At 50.1% G+C, this 20,208-nt stretch overlaps 8 protein-coding genes across 8 annotated transcripts; 5 read left to right on the top strand and 3 right to left on the bottom strand.

Moving 5' to 3' along the window:
* Window positions 1-1,386: 1,386 nt before the first annotated feature.
* On the top strand, window positions 1,387-6,233 carry SCP_0206140 (Transposon Tf2-6 polyprotein; the record flags this gene model as incomplete). Its single annotated transcript, XM_027754528.1, has 3 exons — window positions 1,387-2,362; window positions 2,521-4,257; window positions 4,306-6,233. The coding sequence occupies 3 exons, from the start codon at window positions 1,387-1,389 to the stop codon at window positions 6,231-6,233; spliced, it is 4,641 nt and encodes a 1,546-aa protein (XP_027610329.1).
* Window positions 6,234-7,037: 804 nt separating this feature from the next.
* Window positions 7,038-7,457, top strand: SCP_0206130 (hypothetical protein; the record flags this gene model as incomplete). Its single annotated transcript, XM_027754527.1, has 1 exon — window positions 7,038-7,457. The coding sequence occupies one exon, from the start codon at window positions 7,038-7,040 to the stop codon at window positions 7,455-7,457; it is 420 nt and encodes a 139-aa protein (XP_027610328.1).
* A 1,225-nt stretch (window positions 7,458-8,682) lies between these two features.
* On the top strand, window positions 8,683-10,708 carry SCP_0206120 (ATP-dependent RNA helicase DBP8; the record flags this gene model as incomplete). The annotated part of the gene is made up of 7 exons (XM_027754526.1): window positions 8,683-9,107; window positions 9,161-9,280; window positions 9,336-9,546; window positions 9,597-9,787; window positions 9,842-10,422; window positions 10,476-10,564; window positions 10,622-10,708. 7 exons carry the CDS (start codon window positions 8,683-8,685, stop codon window positions 10,706-10,708), a joined length of 1,704 nt encoding a protein of 567 aa, XP_027610327.1.
* A 211-nt stretch (window positions 10,709-10,919) lies between these two features.
* SCP_0206110 (zf-U1-domain-containing protein) lies at window positions 10,920-11,866 on the bottom strand (the record flags this gene model as incomplete). Its single annotated transcript, XM_027754525.1, has 6 exons — window positions 10,920-11,149; window positions 11,202-11,333; window positions 11,387-11,578; window positions 11,636-11,695; window positions 11,750-11,801; window positions 11,861-11,866. The coding sequence occupies 6 exons, from the start codon at window positions 11,864-11,866 to the stop codon at window positions 10,920-10,922; spliced, it is 672 nt and encodes a 223-aa protein (XP_027610326.1).
* A 2,581-nt stretch (window positions 11,867-14,447) lies between these two features.
* On the bottom strand, window positions 14,448-15,166 carry SCP_0206100 (SRP-independent targeting protein 2 homolog; the record flags this gene model as incomplete). The annotated part of the gene is made up of 4 exons (XM_027754524.1): window positions 14,448-14,636; window positions 14,686-14,744; window positions 14,798-15,085; window positions 15,139-15,166. The coding sequence occupies 4 exons, from the start codon at window positions 15,164-15,166 to the stop codon at window positions 14,448-14,450; spliced, it is 564 nt and encodes a 187-aa protein (XP_027610325.1).
* Window positions 15,167-15,321: 155 nt separating this feature from the next.
* On the top strand, window positions 15,322-18,078 carry SCP_0206090 (snRNA-activating protein complex subunit 4; the record flags this gene model as incomplete). Its single annotated transcript, XM_027754523.1, has 10 exons — window positions 15,322-15,453; window positions 15,502-15,621; window positions 15,672-15,738; window positions 15,791-15,872; window positions 15,922-16,015; window positions 16,070-16,255; window positions 16,313-16,439; window positions 16,507-16,856; window positions 16,912-17,484; window positions 17,536-18,078. 10 exons carry the CDS (start codon window positions 15,322-15,324, stop codon window positions 18,076-18,078), a joined length of 2,274 nt encoding a protein of 757 aa, XP_027610324.1.
* Window positions 18,079-18,194: 116 nt separating this feature from the next.
* SCP_0206080 (hypothetical protein) lies at window positions 18,195-19,165 on the bottom strand (the record flags this gene model as incomplete). The annotated part of the gene is made up of 4 exons (XM_027754522.1): window positions 18,195-18,389; window positions 18,446-18,609; window positions 18,662-18,808; window positions 18,856-19,165. 4 exons carry the CDS (start codon window positions 19,163-19,165, stop codon window positions 18,195-18,197), a joined length of 816 nt encoding a protein of 271 aa, XP_027610323.1.
* Window positions 19,166-19,330: 165 nt separating this feature from the next.
* On the top strand, window positions 19,331-20,097 carry SCP_0206070 (Riboflavin kinase; the record flags this gene model as incomplete). Its single annotated transcript, XM_027754521.1, has 4 exons — window positions 19,331-19,523; window positions 19,581-19,768; window positions 19,819-19,921; window positions 19,976-20,097. The coding sequence occupies 4 exons, from the start codon at window positions 19,331-19,333 to the stop codon at window positions 20,095-20,097; spliced, it is 606 nt and encodes a 201-aa protein (XP_027610322.1).
* Window positions 20,098-20,208: the final 111 nt, after the last annotated feature.

Raw genomic sequence — 20,208 nt, 5'->3', positions numbered from 1 at the left:
TCTAGATCCATCAGACATCCCCTGGACGCTGTTACAACGCTCCTCACTTGTGGCGCATCTTTTCTTTTTCTTTTCTTTGTTCCCTTTACGTTACCAGACCACATGATCCAACACGTGACTCATCGGAGCGCAACCTCCGATTCTTTATTCAGATGTCCAGAACCCCTAGTCTAGGGTTACACCGGATCCAACTCCGAACCTTCTTCTTATCGCACATGCAAGACGTGCATGTATGCCTCATCTTTACCTCGTTCTGATACACGACTCGTTATCCCCATTAGTACTGATTATCTCTCACGACCTTACTCAGCTTTCCCATACATATTACTTCCTCGCTGTTACCTTGCTTAGACATCATTTCACCTTATCTAGCCAATGAACGATCCTGCATTACTGCGTAGTACTGCGGATACCTTTTGTATAAGTAGACGACCTTGTCGAGCTGGATCCCCATCTCGACCTGGTTACCATTAAACCAGCTTTTCACTTGCCTTTGACTGAGATCGACCGTCAGTAGCAGACAGCTACTACGAGTCATAAGAACGAACTCTGATCGACCTTCAGTGCGAAGACATCGCCAGAAGTGTCACTTGAACGGACTTGTGTCTTAGACTAAGACCTTGTCTCGTGACGACTCGACTAGACGCTCGTGTTTCGCTGCCGCGTAACATTAGGTCGAGATCTTATTACTCTCTGTGACTTCCTAGAGTCTAACAACGAACTACCGACCGGACCGAACCTTGAAGACTGAACGATACACCCGATTCGATTGCTAAAGCACCGTTTGAGATTACTCTGTAATCGAGGTAGCTGAAGGGATAGACTGATCACTCATCTTCGGAGAGGGGTCTGTCCGAGAGACCAATAGGCCGAGGAGGCTGAGGTAATCACTCGAGCAATCAGCAAATAGGTGTATCAGTTTGAAGACAGAAGACACTCTACGGGCTTGTTAGCCGACGACGAACGAACCCACTTAGTTAAGGACGGTGTGCAGTCTACGTGTAGACATAGGCCACACAGAAGAATTTATCCACACTGGATTTTAACTACATCAACCCGACTGCTCTTCCAGAGCAGTACCGCGAGCACCTCCCATCCCAAGTGGAGTGGAGCACAGAACGAAACGCACATTTCATAGGAGGAAGGCCTGTATTCACCAGGCCAGACAATCACAACTTCGACTATTCCCCAGAGGAATTTGAAAGGACGCTTCCCCATAATCTTGGTGGAATAGTGCTCCAGCACATCGCAGACAGCAGTATAACGACCTCCTATCCAGGAGAAAGACCAGACGCCCCTTGGAACCCCCCTGCCCAGAATCCTGTACCCCAACCGACTCTTGTACCAATCGTACCCGATTACATACCACCGATGGCTACAGTTACCATGGATGAAGGACGTCACCATGTTAGCCAGAAGGAACTTGGTTTTAGAAAACCCGAGATCTTCAACGGTTCAGACCGTTCGAAGCTTAGGGAATTTATAAACCAATGCAAGAACTACATGGCCGGAAATAGCCATGTCTACCAGGAGGACAATCAGAAGATCGCATTCGTGCTATCGCACATGCAAGGAGGAACAGCAGGATCATGGGCACAGAGCTTCATAGAAACGGAACTCACCAATGACGACTTCCTTTCTTATGGGAGTTGGAGAGACTTCATTGCGAGTGTGAACAAAGCATTTGGCGATGAAAATATTAAAGAAACCGCTCGTACCTTGCTGCGTAACATCAAGCAAGGAACTCGTACTGCGGATGACTACATTGCCGAATTCCGATCACTTGAATCCAAGGCGAAACTAGAAGATGCCGGAAATATCGAGTATTTCAAGTGGGGACTTAACGACCCACTCCGACAAAGGATATATGGGATGGAAAGCATGCCCAAGACACTTGACAAGTGGTACGAATACGCCTCGCGGTTTGATAACCAATGGAGATCTGCTCAGATCTTCAAGCGAGGGGCCACTACGACGACGCGAGGAAAGGGCCGATCTGTCCATCGTCCCTACTACTCGGCTTCTGCAAAGGATCCAAACGCGATGGATGTTGATCGTGTCAATATCTCGCGCTTATCCCCGGACGAGCGACAAAAGAGAATGAAAGAAGGATTATGTTTCCTATGCGGAAAGAAGGGCCATATAGCCAACGACAGACAATTCCACCCCCAGTCTGAAAGTTTCACCCGTGCTAGAACGATACAGCCCGGGTTAGACACAGACACGATCACATGGATCAAGAAGATGCGAGAAGACCTCGCACAGGAGAAGGAGACGTCGAAGGAAGAAACCAGAGAGGAACAGATCGCCTATGTGCGAAACGTCTTCAACGACATGACTGATGAAGAACGAACCCAATTGGGTTTTTGAGACGACGGCCACTAGTAATGCATGGACCGTCGCATCTTACCGTATCTCCCCTCGTTATTTGTAACACTAGCGGAAATTCAATCACTGTGAATATTTCGTTGGGAGAGAAGGAAGACGTTACAACAGAAGCCTTGATCGATTCCGGTGCAGCCGAAACGTTTATGAACATTCGTTTTGCGGAAGAAAACGATTTCATCAGATGGGAATTACCGAAACCGATTACAGTCATGAATGCAGATGGCACACCAAATCAAATGGGTACCATTACTCATTGTACCTGGAAGATGATGAAAATCGGAGGAAGGAAGACGCTTACTCGCTTCCTCTTGACCGGCATTGGCAAAGAAAACGTACTTCTCGGCATGCCGTGGCTTAAACGCCTCAATTCGATGATCAACTGGGAAACCGGTGACTTTTGGTTTGGTAAAGACGCCAAATGGCCACCGAAACCCACCGTCGAAGATGCACCAGATGAAGAAGTTTCGATTTTCAAGAAAGATGGACTCCCAGAGTTAATCACCACCGAAACTTCCCCTACCTCGTTTGGGCATTCGGAATCTATCAGAGAAATCATGGCCGATAACACTGAGCGTGGCGAGTTACCCGCAGTGCGGAATGATACCGAACCAGATGACCCACTATCAGAACCCCCTATGAATCAGCTCGATGACGACGATCTAGTTATATCCTATATCGCAGGAGAGCCAGTTATTGGGATATTTGAACCCATCAGGAAGGAGTCACCTTTGACGAATGAAGAGACTGAAACTGCAGTCTTCACCATACGAAGAGGCCCCGCCATTGGAAGAATGACGCACAGTACCCGATCCCCATTATTCTGTAACGCACAGAATACGGTCTTTTACAAACCATCTGGTAAATCACAAGAATTGGCACAACAGGCACATAAGGAAGCATCAGCTGTAGACAAACCCAAAACCGTCGAGAAGTTGGTCCCCAACTACCTCCACGATTTGAAGTCCGTTTTTGAAAAGAAAGCAGCTAAACGCTTTCCAGAAACCAGGCCTTGGGACCACGCCATTGACTTGAAACCCGATTTTATTCCACGTGACTGTAAAGTCTATCCGTTATCGCTCAAAGAACAAGGAGCGATGGATGACTTCCTGGAAGAAAATCTGCGAAAAGGATACATCCGACCGTCGAAATCTCTCATGGCTTCACCATTTTTCTTCGTAGGAAAGAAAGACGGAGCACTACGTCCCTGTCAGGATTACCGATACCTGAATGAAGGGACGGTGAAGAACACCTATCCTCTTCCGCTCATTTCTGACCTTATGGATCAATTCAAAGGCGCATCGATCTTTACGAAAATGGATTTACGCTCCGGATATAACAATGTCAGAATCAAAGATGGTGACCAATGGAAGGGTGCATTTAAGACAAATCGCGGACTTTTCGAACCTATGGTCATGTTCTTTGGACTCTGCAACTCCCCAGCGACTTTCCAAATGATGATGAACGCACTCTTCAAGGACATGATCGATGAGGGATGGATAGTCATTTGCATGGATGATATCCTCATCTTCTCAAACGATTTGGAAGAACATCACGTTCGAACCCGACGCGTACTCCAACGACTTAAAGACAACGACCTATTCCTTAAACCGGAAAAGTGTTTCTTTGACGTTAAAGAAGTCGAATTCCTAGGCATGATCATTCGAGAAAACTACATTGGCATGGATCCTATCAAACTTAAAGGAATTGCAGAATGGCCTGAACCAAGCACGGTAAAAGGTGTTCGCTCTTTCCTAGGGTTTGGAAACTTCTATCGGAAGTTTATTGCCAACTTCTCGGATATTGCCAAACCATTGACGAATCTTATGCGCACTGCCGCTGGATCTCCACCTTTTGAATGGACAACAGAATGTCAGACAGCTTTCGACACATTAAAGCAATGATTCAGTACCGCCCCAGTACTGTTACTGCCTGACAAGGCAAAACCCTTTATTGTTGAATCCGACGCTTCCAAGTTTGCTACGGGTGCAGTTTTACGCCAAGCCGATATCAATGGAGACCTCCATCCTTGTGCCTACATTTCACAGACACTCAATCCAGCTGAACGGAACTACGAAATCTACGACCGCGAACTCCTCGGAATCATTCGAGCCCTCACTGAATGGCGCCATTATCTTGAAGGCTCTCCCCATCCCGTCGAAGTTCGCAGTGATCACAAGAACCTCACGTACTTCCGTACAGCTCAGAAGTTAAACCGCCGACAAGCACGATGGAGTCTCAAATTATCACAATTTGATCTTCACCTCATCCATGTCCCTGGCACTCAGATGATCCAATCTGATGCGCTCTCTCGTCGTAATGGACTCGATGACAGTGAAAGTGACAACGAAGATCGCATTCTTTTACCCAACGCACTATTCGTGCGATCCATTTCCCCGACACTATTTGACGAAATCAGGAATCACGCAGCAAAAGACCTCATTGTTCACAAAGCCCTCGAAGCGATTGCGCACAAAGGGCCATTCCCCATGAAATCATCGCTTTCCGACTGGGAAGTTCGCAATGGTGTCATCCTCTACAAGGGAAAGATTTACGTTCCACCATCCGAAACTCTTCGTCGTGACCTCGTTCGACTACATCACGACTCCCCTGCCATGGGTCACCCTGGAAAGTTCAATACTCTTGAACTGTTACGTCGTGAATTCTGGTGGCCCGGCATGTATACATTTGTCTACAATTATGTTGAAGGCTGTGCCGCCTGTCAACAAATGAAACCGAATACTCATCCAACTCGTATTCCTTTGGAACCAATTCCCGCCGACCCACACGCATTACCATTTTCCTGTTGCACCACCGATTTTATTACCGACCTCCCCGTTTCCAACGGTTTTGATTCAATTATGGTCGTAGTAGACCATGACCTTACGAAGGGGGTGATTCTTACGCCCTGCCTCAAAACGATCACAGCCGAAGGAACGGCCAAGATTTTTCATGACAAAGTATACTCGCGATTTGGATTACCCGACCGAATCATCTCGGATAGAGGACCTCAATACGCATCCAAGGTCTTCCAAGAGTTAAATCGACTACTCCAGATCAGATCATCAATGAGCACAGCTTATCACCCTCAGACGAACGGAGAAACAGAGCGAGTCAACCAGGAGCTGGAAATCTATCTTCGACTCTATTGCGGAAACAACCCTGAAACATGGGCCGACCGCCTGTCAGACCTCGAGTTTTGTCATAACACAAGGGAACACTCGGCACGGAAGATGAGCCCATTCCGCATCATGATGGGATACGAACCACGTGGACTCCCTTCCGTATTTCCGACCACGAACATTCCATCGGTTGAATCCAGGCTTGACATGTTGCAGAAGATAAGGCTAGAAGCACTAGCCATGCACGAGTTAGCCCGACAACAGATGGCGGACCGAGTCAGACAAGGATCGCCGAAGTTTACACTAGGACAGAAGGTCTGGCTAGACTCGAGGAACCTGAAGGTCAATTACGCCTCGCGCAAGATAGCACCAAAGCGTGAGGGGCCATTCGAAATTGTCGAAGTCATCAGATCAGCCAACTATCGTCTCAAACTCCCGAAGACCTGGCGAGTTCATTCCGTATTCCACGCCGCCCTTCTATCTCCTTATCGCGAAAACGACATACATGGTCCGAATTACATGAACCCACCACCTGAGGTCGTTGATAACGAAGAAGAGTACGAAGTCGAAGCCATCCTGAATCACAAGACGTACCGAGGTCATCTGAGGTACTTAGTCAAGTGGAAGGGATATTCTTCAGCAGAAAACTCGTGGGAACCTGCCCACAATTTACAGAATGCCAAGCGAATCCTCGATGCATATAAAAGGACCAGGAGAATCCAGTAGAGGAGAAGAAACCCGGAATGACTACCACGACGGTTTTCCTCATCATCTTCCTAATCGTCCTCCACTGCACAACCCTCACTTTTCTTTGGATCATCCACCGAATCCTTATCAGACGACTCGTTGAACACACACTCTTCACGCGAGACAGCCCGCACGCTAACGGCTGGGTTGATCAGAACGATGCCTGGAACTGATCAGGCAGCTCTTATCTCTGTGGGAATACTCTTTATCGTCCAATGGATTTTCATCTATTTGATTATTACCCGGATCCACGACATTCTATTTCACATCACAGATAACCGCGATCCCCTTAACGACCGAAAGGTATAAAAAGAGGAGAAGACGATATATCATCAATGCCCACTTCCGCTATAGACGACCTTGTTCACAATATACTCACTGAAGTCGCCTCCACAATTATGAGCATACCCGCATCGCCTACACTTGTCAATGGAGTACCCTCTCGAGCACAGACACCCTTTATCCGCGCCTCATCGCCCTCACCTTCTATCGAACTCAGTCACGCATTGGACGAACAAGAATTTGCCACACGTCTGGTCTCGGCTATCCGTGTTCCTGTTGACTTCACAGATATCCTCGTCGCCTTACGAAATCGCCCGCAAGATCGACAAGCGGTGGTTTCCATGCAACGAGCATTAGAAATGGTCGAGTGGATGCAGACGGCCAGACAAGAGCTCATCGCAGCAGAGGAAAGGACGAGTAGAGCCCGAACCAGAGTCGACCAAGTCTGGTCATTAATGCACAGTACGGTCACTCGTACAGCACAGGAGATTTGGAGGGAGCATGGGGACGAAGACATCGGACACATCCTCGGATACACCACTAATGGAATACCCGCATCCACTCCTCGCTCGTCGCCAGAACCAATTCCCGTTCGACCTCGCCCTCCTCGTTCGCACATACCCAGTGGACGATCTCCGTTATCCCAACCATCTTTCTCGACCGCATCCACTTCTTCGCGTCGCAGTCATCCCTACAGGGATGGACGTATCCCTGAACGAGGATCACGAACCAGCCGGCGGACATGCTACAGATGTGGAGGAGATCATTATGTCCGCGACTGCCCCCGACGACGATGAAGATCGCAATATTTCTTGTGGGACAAGAAACGTTAGACGGGAGCTGATGTTACAACGCTCCTCACTTGTGGCGCATCTTTTCTTTTTCTTTTCTTTGTTCCCTTTACGTTACCAGACCACGTGATCCAACACGTGACTCATCGGAGCGCAACCTCCAATTCTTTATTCAGATGTCCAGAACCCCTAGTCTAGGGTTACACCGGATCCAACTCCGAACCTTCTTCTTATCGCACATGCAAGACGTGCATGTATGCCTCATCTTTACCTCGTTCTGATACACGACTCGTTATCCCCATTAGTACTGATTATCTCTCACGACCTTACTCAGCTTTCCCATACATATTACTTCCTCGCTGTTACCTTGCTTAGACATCGTTTCACCTTATCTAGCCAATGAACGATCCTGCATTACTGCGTAGTACTGCGGATACCTTTTGTATAAGTAGACGACCTTGTCGAGCTGGATCCCCATCTCGACCTGGTTACCATTAAACCAGCTTTTCACTTGCCTTTGACTGAGATCGACCGTCAGTAGCAGACAGCTACTACGAGTCATAAGAACGAACTCTGATCGACCTTCAGTGCGAAGACATCGCCAGAAGTGTCACTTGAACGGACTTGTGTCTTAGACTAAGACCTTGTCTCGTGACGACTCGACTAGATGCTCGTGTTTCGCTGCCGCGTAACAGACGCCTCCTCCCTCACTGTGTACTCGCGATAATAAGTGCATTTAAGTCACATAAGGACACCTTTAAGTAAAAGTTGGGTTTTCCTGATGTAGGACACAGCATGGGTTCATCTGCAATAGTCTGAGCAATGAGCATGACCATGTTGAGGAAACCTGTCTTCCCAGAGCCCGTTGGTGTCACAGCGAGAATGTTGGTGCCGTCTAATGCCTTGCAGACACCTTCCAGTTGATAGTCGTGTGGATCATAAGGTAGAGATCTCGCAAGTAGTTGCCGGCAGAGTGTGAGTCCCTCAGGTGAACTGAATTGAAATGAGCATGGCCCAATGAATGTAGAAGTCATTCTGACATTATGAGGATAGTGGAATGTATAATTATTGGAAATTTCACACGACGCAGAGGGTGTTATCTTGCGGAGGCCGACGCATCGCGTTACACCAGATCTACTCTTCGGAGATCAAGTTGCTTATGTAACTCCGAAATCGTGTACTACCCTGATTTGACAGCAGACTACGCTCGCGCCCTCCGACGCGTGCTCGGGGGCGCGATCGGTCACGTGCTTTGGGACCGTAGCGTGGGAACGAAGGACTGTCGACGGACCGTAAACGGGGCGGATGAAGTTTCGTGCGCAACCCGTCACTTTCGTAACTTTCGTCCTCTGACTATGGCTGGCGCAAAGCGACGAAACCTCACAACCGATGATCTCCTGCGTATGCAGGAGGAGCCGAACAGAAAGAGAGGACGTACAGACCTCCCGCCCCAGGACACAGCTGCCACAAGCAACTCTGAGGATGAGCAAAGCGTGGCTTCGACATCTGATAGTGACCACGAGCCCGTAGATTCGGACGACAGTATACTTTCCTCACGAACGGAGACTATTGGGGATGACACGCCTTCATCGAGAATAAACTTCGTTCCTAGAACTGCACGTGTGGTCCCCCCAGATGCACCTAAAGCAGCAGTTTTCCGACCATCTACGTTCGCATCGCTTGGTGTTTCCTCTGCTCTTGTCGACGCGTTGTCCAAGATATCTATACGTCTTCCTACCGAAATCCAAACCGCTTGTATACCACCACTATTGCAAGGCGAGTGTAATGTATCCACTCCTGGATGAAAAGTGACTCGAATGACGTCTAAGGCAGAGATTGCATTGGCAATGCGCAGACAGGCTCAGGAAAGACGATCGCATTTGCTTTGCCAATTATTCACAAATTGTCTGTGGACCCGTACGGCATATTTGCTCTAGTCCTTACCCCTACGCGGTTCGTTCCATCCCTCCATTGGGATCAGGCTACGATACTGATATGACATATATAGTGAACTCGCGTTCCAGATATCTGAACAATTTGCTGTCCTTGGTGCCTCGTTCAATCTGAGGACTGCTGTCGTAGTTGGAGGCATGGACATGATGTCTCAGGCTCTCGAGCTTGACAAGCGTCCGCACGTAGTGGTCGCCACGCCTGGCCGCATCGTTGACCATCTGAAGAGCACTTCTGGAGAGTGGAATCTTGCAAGAATCAAGTTTCTGGTGAGTGCTACCTGATGGTGCTGCAGCCACTTCGTATTCATGCAATTCAGGTGCTCGATGAAGCGGATCGCTTGCTGACTCCCACATTTACTCCGGAATTGTCCTATCTCTTCGAAATACTTCCGAAAGAGCGACAGACTTGTCTGTTTACCGCTACATTGACCCCAGCTGTCGAGACTCTCGCAGAAACGTCACCGAGACCAGGCAAGCAAAAGCCTTTTATCCACAGAATTGCAGAGACGTATGTATCAAGATGGATGATAGATGCATATTGATGCTTACATCACGTATGCAGTGTCGAAACAGTCGAGACGCTGAAGCAGCACTACGTTTTGGTACCGTCACAAGTACGGGAAGCATATCTGTTCCATCTTTTGTGCAATCCACCAGAATCAACACTTCACCTCCGTCGTGCGCCTCCCGAACTAGTAAATCGCGGTCAAAAGGCTTCTTCGAAGACCAAGAAATCTGCGAAGAAAAAACCCACCGTCGGAGAGGAAGACGATATCGAGCAACCACCACCCACGATCATCTTTTGCAGACATCCGCGCACAGCTGCCTACCTCACGTACCTTCTCAAGTCTTTGAACGTGCGCAGCACTGCGTTGCATTCACGCCTCACACAGAGGGAGAGACTGTCTTCCCTGTCGCTCTTCCGTGCGTCGGTGGTGCCTGTATTGGTTTCTACCGATGTCGGGGCTCGTGGACTGGATATTGAGGATGTAGCGATTGTCATCAATTGGGACATGCCTGATGAACCGGAAGAGTACACCCATAGAGTGGGACGGACGGCTCGCGCGGGAAAGGGAGGTATTGCCATCAGTTTCGTCACGGAGAGGGACGAGGAGCGGGTCTTGAAGGTGGAAGAGCGTATCAGTGAGTGAACGCCATGCAGTAGTATTCGTCAGACTTATCAGGCGTCCCTATAGAAACAAAGTTAACTGAGATGACCTTGCCCGAAAAGAAAGTCCTTGAGAAACTCAATGTGGTCTCCACAGCGAAGCGCTTGGCGAATATGGTGAGTGTCATGCGGCCTGTCAGACGACGCAGTTACCCATTTCTTCCGTAATCGCAGGAGTTGCATGACTCTGACTTCGGGAAGCGGGAGGAGATCCACAAGATCAAGAAGGCCAAGCGCAAGACAGACGTAGAAGGGACATAAACCAGTCGATAGAACTCACGACTTGACCTAACTTTTGTACACTACTTTATACACAGAAATACATGTGTACGTATGGACGGAGTGACAAACAGGTGTATACGATGCCTCGACCACATGAATGAATGAATGAAATAATAGACATAGGGACAAAAAAAGCAAGAGCATCGCCGTGGCGCATACCGTATCATATTGTTTTGTAGGTGCACGATGTTCATCTTCCTCCCATCATTCTCGCCCTGTCAGGATGCATACCACCTGACCCACCGGGCTGGGACTGATCAGAACCTTGTGGCGGAAGGAAGCTGTTAGGGAGACCATTCATATTACCACCAGGGGGACCCTGGCCGGGAGGAGAAAAGTTACCACCTGGAGGACCAGGAGGGAAGGAGGGCCGGTTCCCGCCCGGGGGGGCAGCCATAGAAGGAGCGAACGGAGGCATACCTAGAATACATATTCATCAGAAGCTTTGCTACATGAGCATCAAGGCACCAACCTGGAGGGAAACCGCCTGGTCCGGCCATTCCTGGAGGGGGCGGGCCCATACCTGGGGCCATGGGAGCGGTGGGAGGAAAGGGTGGTAGCGCACCTGGCGGTCCCATCATTCCAGGAGGCATGGGTGGCCGTGCTAAAGAGATCGTTAAATTATACATCCAGTCATACTGGAATAGAGATGCCTACGTCCGCCGAAGCCAGGGGGTGGACCACCAAATCCTGGGCCGCCGAAACCCATGGGTGGACCACCATAGCCTGGTGCCGGAGGGCCAAGATGTTGAGGACCGAATCCAAATCCTCCAGGAGGAGGACCACCGCTAGTTTCATACGCAGCCGTGATTTGGTCAATTATGTTCTGTGCTTTGTCATGGCCCAATGCTATCAACAACATCGCTGTCAGTGCAGAGCTCAATGCAGCTATACAAGAACACTCACAAGCATAATAATCTCTGACGTTGGCAAGATGATTCCGCCCGCTATTATGAGCTTTCCGGACTAATAGACCGCGTTGTCGGTTACAAAACCGAGTCCCATAGCACTGTCACTTACCAGAAGCAGAATCGTGAGTCAAGAACACATCACAATAGTCGCAGTAGTGTTTCTGAAGGTCAACAATAATTGGTGCTGAACAATCCGAGCACTAAGGAGCGCGATACATACCGGCATGATGAGCAATGCCAAACGATGTAGAGAACCTGCACAAGAGAGCTCTCTCGACGCCGCGTCTCTGATAACTTTAAGTCGGAGTCTCAAATATGATCACGTGGTTACTTATAAGTGGCAAGGACCCCCGCAATCCCCAATGAGCTCCGATGCCTGAATCCCCGAAAATGGGCCCTCCACAGGCCGGACCTTCGATCTCGGACCCCCGAAAATGGTCGAATAGCCGGTGCAACTTACGTGCAGAACATCGAGGACATACGTACCAGAATGTCGAGAACACAGGCTTTTCAAGGGTTGTTTGAGACATGTGGGTTCAGCGGTGTGGAACATACTTCGGTATGGAGAATCATCGAACCGCCTGATCGTCTCTCGACCGTATACGCCGAAATTGTCCCCTTTGGCCCGATGTCCGGTGTGAAACCCCGGAAAATGGTTCCTGAGAAATTTTCCTGGGGACCCTCAACTTGGAAGGATTTTCGGGCGAAAATCGGAATTCGCGTGAAAATGCAAGAGAATACTTCTCGACCGCTGGGGCAGAAATGTTCGATCCTACTTTCCCCCGAAACCAGCCGGCAGGCCGGGACCTTGAGGGCGAAACCCCCGAAAATGACCGTGTCCTGACCCCCGAAAATGGATCGAAGCTCTAAGCGAGTTACGGAGGTCCTGGCAACCCGAGTCGGACGACGCCGACGAGTCGAGTTCTATGATCTGTGACTGCCAGATGGTTCGCTGCCGGATTGTAGAGGCCAAATTACCCTGGTGTGTATTACACTACCAGATGAGCCGGGTACCGGACGGATGACCAGGACCGGAGTTACCTGGTGGATAACCGTCGGTTACCCACCAGAGGGTTTTGACACAGTACCCACCGTGTAAATAATATAGTTAACTGTAGTTTAACCAATGATGGCTATCTCGCAAGTAAACTGGGGATATACATAACGTACCCGCTGGGTACCGGACCGGTAGCTAGCTCTGGTTACCCAGCGGGTAACTGGAGCTGGATACCGTGTCGGTATCCGCTGAGCAACTCGCATGTGTCCTAAGACTGTCTAGCATGCAACCTGTGGTCCCAGCAGGGGATCACAAGAGGCAGGTTACACTGCCATATAATTGCACAATATTACTACATTACAGTACTGTACAGGAATACACAGCACATAAATACACGGTTAGAAAACTAAAAGGCAGTAGGATGGGCTGGAAGGCAAGTGAGAGCGATAGCACGTTGGCGGCCCCGGATGGCGGGAGGAGCGCAGCAGGGGGTTCGAACTTCACAGAGGCCAGCAAGGTGCTGCAAGCTATGGTTCCATCCTGTGAGAAATTCCACTGTAAAGGTACTTCAGGAGCTCACCAGTAGCAAATTTGCAAGCCGAGTCACGCTAAGCCTCACGCAAGCCGCCCTGCCCATTGCTCCCCACTCGCGTTCGCACTCTGCACGTCAACGCGGCTCAGCTGGGATAGATGATGTCACTTCCAGAAATATGGGAATATCATACCTTCAAGATCAAACGTCGCAAGGAAAGAGAGGTCGACCGAGAACGCGCGTGCAGTACCAGTGAGAAATTGCTAAGTCCAAACGCCCATGTTGATGTTCAACAAGCCAAACAAAACACAACAAATGACGGGAGCTCTCGCCGCCCGTCGGATTCAAAGTTCTGCTTTCGTTCTTACGTCTTATATTTACTTAGCCTGCCAGTAAATATTGGCCTCATTGGAACCCAAACATCCCAATGGACCTTTTGAGAAGCATGCATAGAGAGGGAGACTCAAACATGATGCCGACAGCGACAGCGACAGCAATATTTGCGCGCCGAATCGCCGCCCCCGCCGACCGTACGCACGCGTACTACGACGGCAACAGCAACAGCGGCATGGGCTGAGAGAGATATTATGAACATGCTTAAGGAAACCTTGACAGATTTGCACCATCAACACTGAAAATATTGTAGTCTGATAGGCAATGTTGTACAGCATGGATGCTTGCCGGTACCGCACAGTTACCCAACGGGTACCCAGCGGATAACTGACACTGGGTACCCACCAGTTACCCAATTCCAGTTACCCACCCGGTAACTGTACCATGGCGCCAGCCGGTAACCGCCAGCTACATAGAAAGTAACTAGTGGATGACTACAAATTAACTAACGGTAGGTAAACACCAGGTATCCAAACCATATACTGGATGGTTAGCTGAGTTTAGTTACGAACTATATGCTTGATATGTAACCGGCGGTTACATGCTAACTACCGGCCAAATGTTTTCGGACCCAGTATCCGCCCGGTACCCGCGTCGCCTGGTGGTGTATGTATCCATCTACATGCGAGATGCTGAGCCTCCATCTCAGTAATTCAGTTTACCTCGTGTGGCAAAATCACTGATACCCACAATTCAAGCGTATCCAACTGGTCTCTTTACTCTCAGGCGAATTCATCGTTAGCAGCGCAAACCGTTTTCCGCTGTGCAGGTACTTCCGACGCCTTGCAGTCATCTTCGCTTTTCGGATATCAGAAGTCAGTGATGCAAGTCGTATAACTTGCGCCCCCGAAGGGAACGAATGTATTATTACACACGCAGAAAAATCTATCTCTTCGCCACGCGCACTCGTGGGTCTCCACGTTCACTTCTTTTACGAAGCTTTTCTTGTCTTTTGCTGGAAGCCTCCTGTGCGGCTGCATCATCGACGTCTGTTGAAGATGGTTCCCCTGAGCGTCCAAGTATCAGAGGCGAGATAACAGAAGTCCATAACTTGAACACTGCATAGATCGGTATCTACGTAGTACATTAGGATCAAACACAAGGAGACGATGGAATGACTCACGATGAGATAGAACCACCAGATCCATTGCCCGAATGCACCACTGCCTACTTGGCATGCCCCTGCAAAGCGTGCATGAACAATAATCCTTGGAAATGAAGTGAATGCTACTCACAGGTAACGTAGATAACGTCGAAACACCATTCAATAATGCCAGGACGACCTAAGTCTTCGCCAGCAGAAAGCAGCGTCCCAGTAGTAGGATCACGCCTCGGTGAGCCAATTCGCTCCAGATAGGAGAATAGGAAAACAGAGGGAGCCATAGAGCCGACGTATATCCAGAATGAGAGACGTGCCGGGGATAGAGACCCTCTTCTCAAGAGGAGGCGGAGCACGAAGGAAAGTGCACCGACCACCAGCATGCCGAGCCTCAAATTTTTGATAGTTCCCGCATTCTGCTGCGCTAACATTATGACAGAATCAACACAAGCTTTCTGAGAGTTGTCGCCGACGCACCTACTCGCTTCGCTGAAGCGTTCGCCATCGTCGTGTGCGAGGTCACCGAGGTGGACGAGTCGAAGCAGAAGATTACGCGTGCACGTGGTCCAATTCAGTTTCATCCTTGCCAAGACTTCGCATCGTTCTTCCGGATATCCTGGACTTCAGCATTTCGCTCCGTGTTTTCGGTCATGCGCCAATATGGCGACCAATCCACCGGACATCAAGGGACTAGCTCAGAGAGCTGTACAGGTGAACAAGGAACATCAGTATGCTCTTAAAGTTTACACCGAGAGAGTGGAGGCAGAGCTACAGACGATCGACAAACTATTGGTTGGTTCACCAAGTGTTCATACTTCTTGGATCTGACTTTAATTGCAGGCTGTTGCAGAACTGTCGGAACATGAAGACGAACTTGAAGTGAATGCTGGAGGAGATGTGGTGATTCCTAATTCAGTGAAAGCCACTGGCATGGTTCTCCTGTCTGACCTCCTGGCTGAGGTATGGTGTACTCTATTACTGCGTACCGATGCTTACGTCTTTTGCTGTAGGACTCACCTTATCATCGAGATGCTACCAGGCGACAAAACTACGTCGACTCCACCGTACTTCATCCCAGTGAGGGCAAGTCATCAGGTTGTACATGGCTTGATACTGATTTTGGACTCAGTGAAGGGGCCAGAACTAGAAGCTCTTGCCGATGCTGTACGTTCTGAGAACTATCGCATCCACGCGTATGAAGCTCAACAGCGGTACGTGCAATGGGCAAAGTAGCGCTTCCAAGCTCAGTTTTTCGTACAGTGGCCAGCAGCCTTTTATTCAGTTGGACGATTATCCTGCTGGACACTTTGAGCAGAACAAGGTAGGCATCAATTGGGAACGCGTCGCGAAGAAGGTACTGCCCGGATTGTGTGATCACGAAGTAATGTCGGATAACATGATGGTTTAGGTCTCATCATCTGGTGCTACCGTGCAACGATCTGCTAAAGAATGCGAGATACGCTGGTTGGGGGAACGTCATCCCCTATTAAACCATGTGCAGTGGACGCAAACTGAAATTACTCGAGTGAAGGAGCTAGTTGCTGATGCCACTGAAGGACAAGTGGACTGGGTAGATGTCGCTGCAAAACTCGGAGTGAGTTTGCTCGTCACCCCTGTGTTCTTGGTGCTGATGCTTTCAATCGTTGTTCAGACGAGGCGTACTCCTGTCGATTGTATGCGTCACGCCATCATCAGGAAGACACACACCTGGAGTACTGAAGCGGATGAACGGCTATTAGAAGCGGTGAAAATATATGGCACTGACAGCTGGAGTCTAGGTCAGTTACATTGCAATTCTGCCCACACACCCGCACCCAGTCAACTTATTGACCTGCCTGTGGTCAGTCGCGCGGATGGTGTCTGAGGACGCTACCGCGTCCCAGTGCCAGAACCGCTATGTCCGAACTGTTGACCCGAACATCAAACGAGGTGCATGGACGGAAGAGGAAGATGCCCAACTTCGCCGCGCTGTGGCTGTCTTTGACCATTCTTGGGTGGATGTCGCCACCTGTATTGCTGGTCGTAACAACGAGCAATGTCGTGATCGTTATCAAGAGTATCTCAACCCGACAGTCACCAGGGGGAAGTGGACAGAGGCCCAAGACCAGGCGCTTCTGCAAGCGTATGAGACAGTCGGAGAAGCTAAGTGGAAAGAAATCAGCAAGCTGGTGGGCAATGGTCGAACAGATAACATGGTGCGAATTTATTGCATACTTATTACGACGTTCTGACCTTGTCACCTCTCTACAGTGTCGAAGTCGGTACACGGTCCTCATGAAGCGACAGGCGAAAACAAGCACAGCCTCCCCGGCTGCCGCAGGACCCAGCTCGTCCAGTCGATCAAGCTTTGTTCCATTGGACTTTGCGCCTCCCCAGGTACAACCTACGCAGCCTACTGAACCTGTGCAACTTGCACGACCACAACCAAAGCCCAGGCCACCTTGCGCTTCCACGTCCGCCGTGCCTGCTGATGAAACTGGCGATGCGGTTGCACCTGCTGCGCTGAAACCAAGGCCAAAGCCTAAAGCTCGTCGAAAGACAACTACTGATACTGCTAACAGCTCACAAGTGCTGAGTAGCGCTGTTTGCGATGCTACAGAGGGTGGCACCTCAACGGGAGGTATTCGTCCGGACCAGGCGGCGGCCACTGCACACAGGAAAGGCAAAGGCAAAGAAAAGGCCCACGATGATGTTATTCAACTGAAACCTCCACCGGCGAGAGCTGCAAAGAGGAAGGCGCCTGCGGGTGCGGATGCAAGTGCGGCTGAACGCCCTCCTCCAAAGCGGAGGAAAACAAAAACGACGTCAGCGCAAACTGTCGAGGTACCTAAATACACACGGTGTCCGCGAATTGAGACTAATACGGATTTATAGGGTATTGCTAATTCTGATGGGGTCCCGCAGGAAGCTGCTGGAGAAGTAGAGGACGAACAAGAAGCCCAAGCAGGACCTTCTGCGCAGCCAGAGTTTCGTGCGGGTCCCGATACGAAGGCCAAAGGGAAAATAGCCACACGTAAGGTTCACAAACACTCTCGCAAGAAAGGGTGTACTGTCGACACCCTGGAGGCAGCACCGCTGGACGCACAAGAAGTCGGTGCTTCTGTGGATGTATCTGCAACCTCTGGACTGCCTGATGATCTGCTTGAAGGTTCTTCTCGCCCATCGACCGGACGCCGTGGCAGAAAGGGTGGCCAATTGACAAATACGGAGCCCACAAGAAGACAGCCTGCCAGAGCAGCAGCCCGCCGCGCTTTGGCTTCGCCTAAGCCAGTAATATCCGAGCCGCAAATATGTCTAACGGCGACTACGGGTACGTCGCCTGTTGAAACGTCAGAACAAGTAGAGGCGTCCGTTGTTCCATGTGAAGTGGCGAGCGGCTCGGAGTTGTCCTCAATTCCATCGACGCCAGGGAGATGACATCATGTCGTGTTACGGACAGTGTCCGACTATGTTACAAGATGAGACCCGTAGGCAATGTCTAATAATTACAACAACGAAAGCGATGTTCGATGGGGGGACAAAAGGGCAGAGCACTACGACAGTCTCCACCTCTTGCGAGGATGGGCGTTGGTCTCCCAATTCACAGTCGCACCGAGCAACTCCGCGTCTTCTTGCCCCGTGCTATCTTCTGTAGCCAGCAGTAAATTCTTCAGTGATTCTTGGACAAGTCCCGCGTTCTTCAGCTTTTTCTCAAGAGAAGGCAAAGCCGCCTTCTTTGGCGGAGAGATCTGTCATATCCCTTGAGTTTTAGACTACGTCAATTAGAGACCCATGAAGTGCTTACGGGTGTCCTCAGATATGTGTGCTTGGGAGGTAAGGCAGGGATGTAATGTGGAAGAGAACGTAGTGTGGCCGGTATAACCGTAGGTGTACCTTCGTCGTCAGAGGACAACAACTCTGGTGAAGGCGAGCGAGATGGTGGTGGCAACAACAGTATCTCTGAAGTTCCTGTACATGGGTAGCAGCGTCAGAAGCGGGCGTACGAGCGCAGTTTTCGTACCTTGTTTTCTGCCGCTTCCTAAATGGTGCAGTTCGCTAGTTTGCATGCCGTACTCGTGCGACGCCAACAGGAGGTCCGTGGCAATTGGCGCCGCTCTATTCGCGAGATTCGCATACTCGTGGGCACGTTGGTACAGTTGTTCGACCACTGTGTGGAAGTCAGATGGTAGCGGAATCAGGACTTAAGGGACGGACAGGCAACCACTTCAAGCTCAAGTCTCTGCAGCGCGGTAGGCTGCGCGGCGTCAAACCCAGCATCACGCAGTTCGCATGACAAGAGTCTCTGGAGGGCATGGGAAGCTAGCTCAGGAGTGACAGCTGATATTTCGGGAGCGGTATGAGACTCGGGCAGTGGTGGTGTGGTCGCTTTCGTAGGGTAGGTGGAGTAGGCCGCTGTTGGAGACTGCACATACTGTGCGGATGGATATGCATTCTGCGGTGGGTACGCTGGGTAAGAAGCCTGGTACGAGCCGTATGCCTGCGAGGGATAGTACGACGCGGACATGGTGGAAGTTTCGGCCAAGTCACATTCGATCGGCGTCCTAGCCGGATCCTGCGAATGCCTACCGACATCTTCTGTCATCTATGTACCGTCTTTTCCATCCCACACCCCACTATACCCCTCTGACTCTTTCTCTCAGTCTCCCAACAGTGCTACAGCCAGCCACCAATGGCAGAGACAGCGGCGGAAGTCGCCCAGTTGGACGAGAGGCCTTCTGCACCTGTCCGGACGGACACTTCCCGGGTGGCACGACCGGATATCGCTGGGCCAGACACTCCTGAGCATCCATTCCCGATCATACTCTCGGGTGCGGTTCAACGCGGTTTTGGGAGGGGAGGCAAGGACCTGGGCTGTCCGACTGGTTCGTTGTGTGATGTTTACGGTATCGCCAATCGTCTGATTACTCGTAATTCCCCAGCAAATTTCCCCGATGAGTCTATCTTGCCCATGAGCTCCGTAACGCAAACAGGAGTCTATTTTGGATATGCACAAGTCTCTAGAGAGAAGGACGGGAAGATCGTCCTTCCTGAAGAGGATGCGAAAGTATTGCCTATGGTCATGAGTCTCGGCCGGAACCCATTTTATAAGAACAAGATGCTGACTGCGGTAGGTTTATGTTCCCGAAACTGCAGCTCATCGGTTCATCGTGTCCTCAGGAGATACACCTCATGCACGATTTCCAGTCTGACTTTTACGGCCATGAAATGAAGGCTGTCGTGCTTGGGTACATTCGTCCTCAGCTAGATTATATTTCCCGAGGTGTGTGCTTTCCCGCGTTGACTTGGATCGCTAATATGCATGTTATGTTCGCAGAAGCCCTCATAGAGGACATAGAGACAGATAAGCGGGTGGCTCTGAAGTCACTGGCGAGACCAGGCTACGAGAAATTCAAAGCAGACCCTTCATTCGATACCACCAACCTCTCTAGACTATAATGCGGCCATCTTGTGAAGGGCAGCAAGGACAGATACGAGGTCGCAAGTATCTTTATCCGCTCATTTATACGAGCTCCAGATATGTGCAATGTGCATGTAGCGACGTAGTGT

The sequence above is a fragment of the Sparassis crispa genome (genome assembly GCF_003851025.1).
Source record: "Sparassis crispa DNA, contig_000001F, whole genome shotgun sequence".
Classification (NCBI taxonomy): Eukaryota; Fungi; Basidiomycota; class Agaricomycetes; order Polyporales; family Sparassidaceae; genus Sparassis; species Sparassis crispa.
Note: the sequence above shows the minus strand (reverse complement) of the source record. Positions and strands in the feature narration are given on the sequence as shown.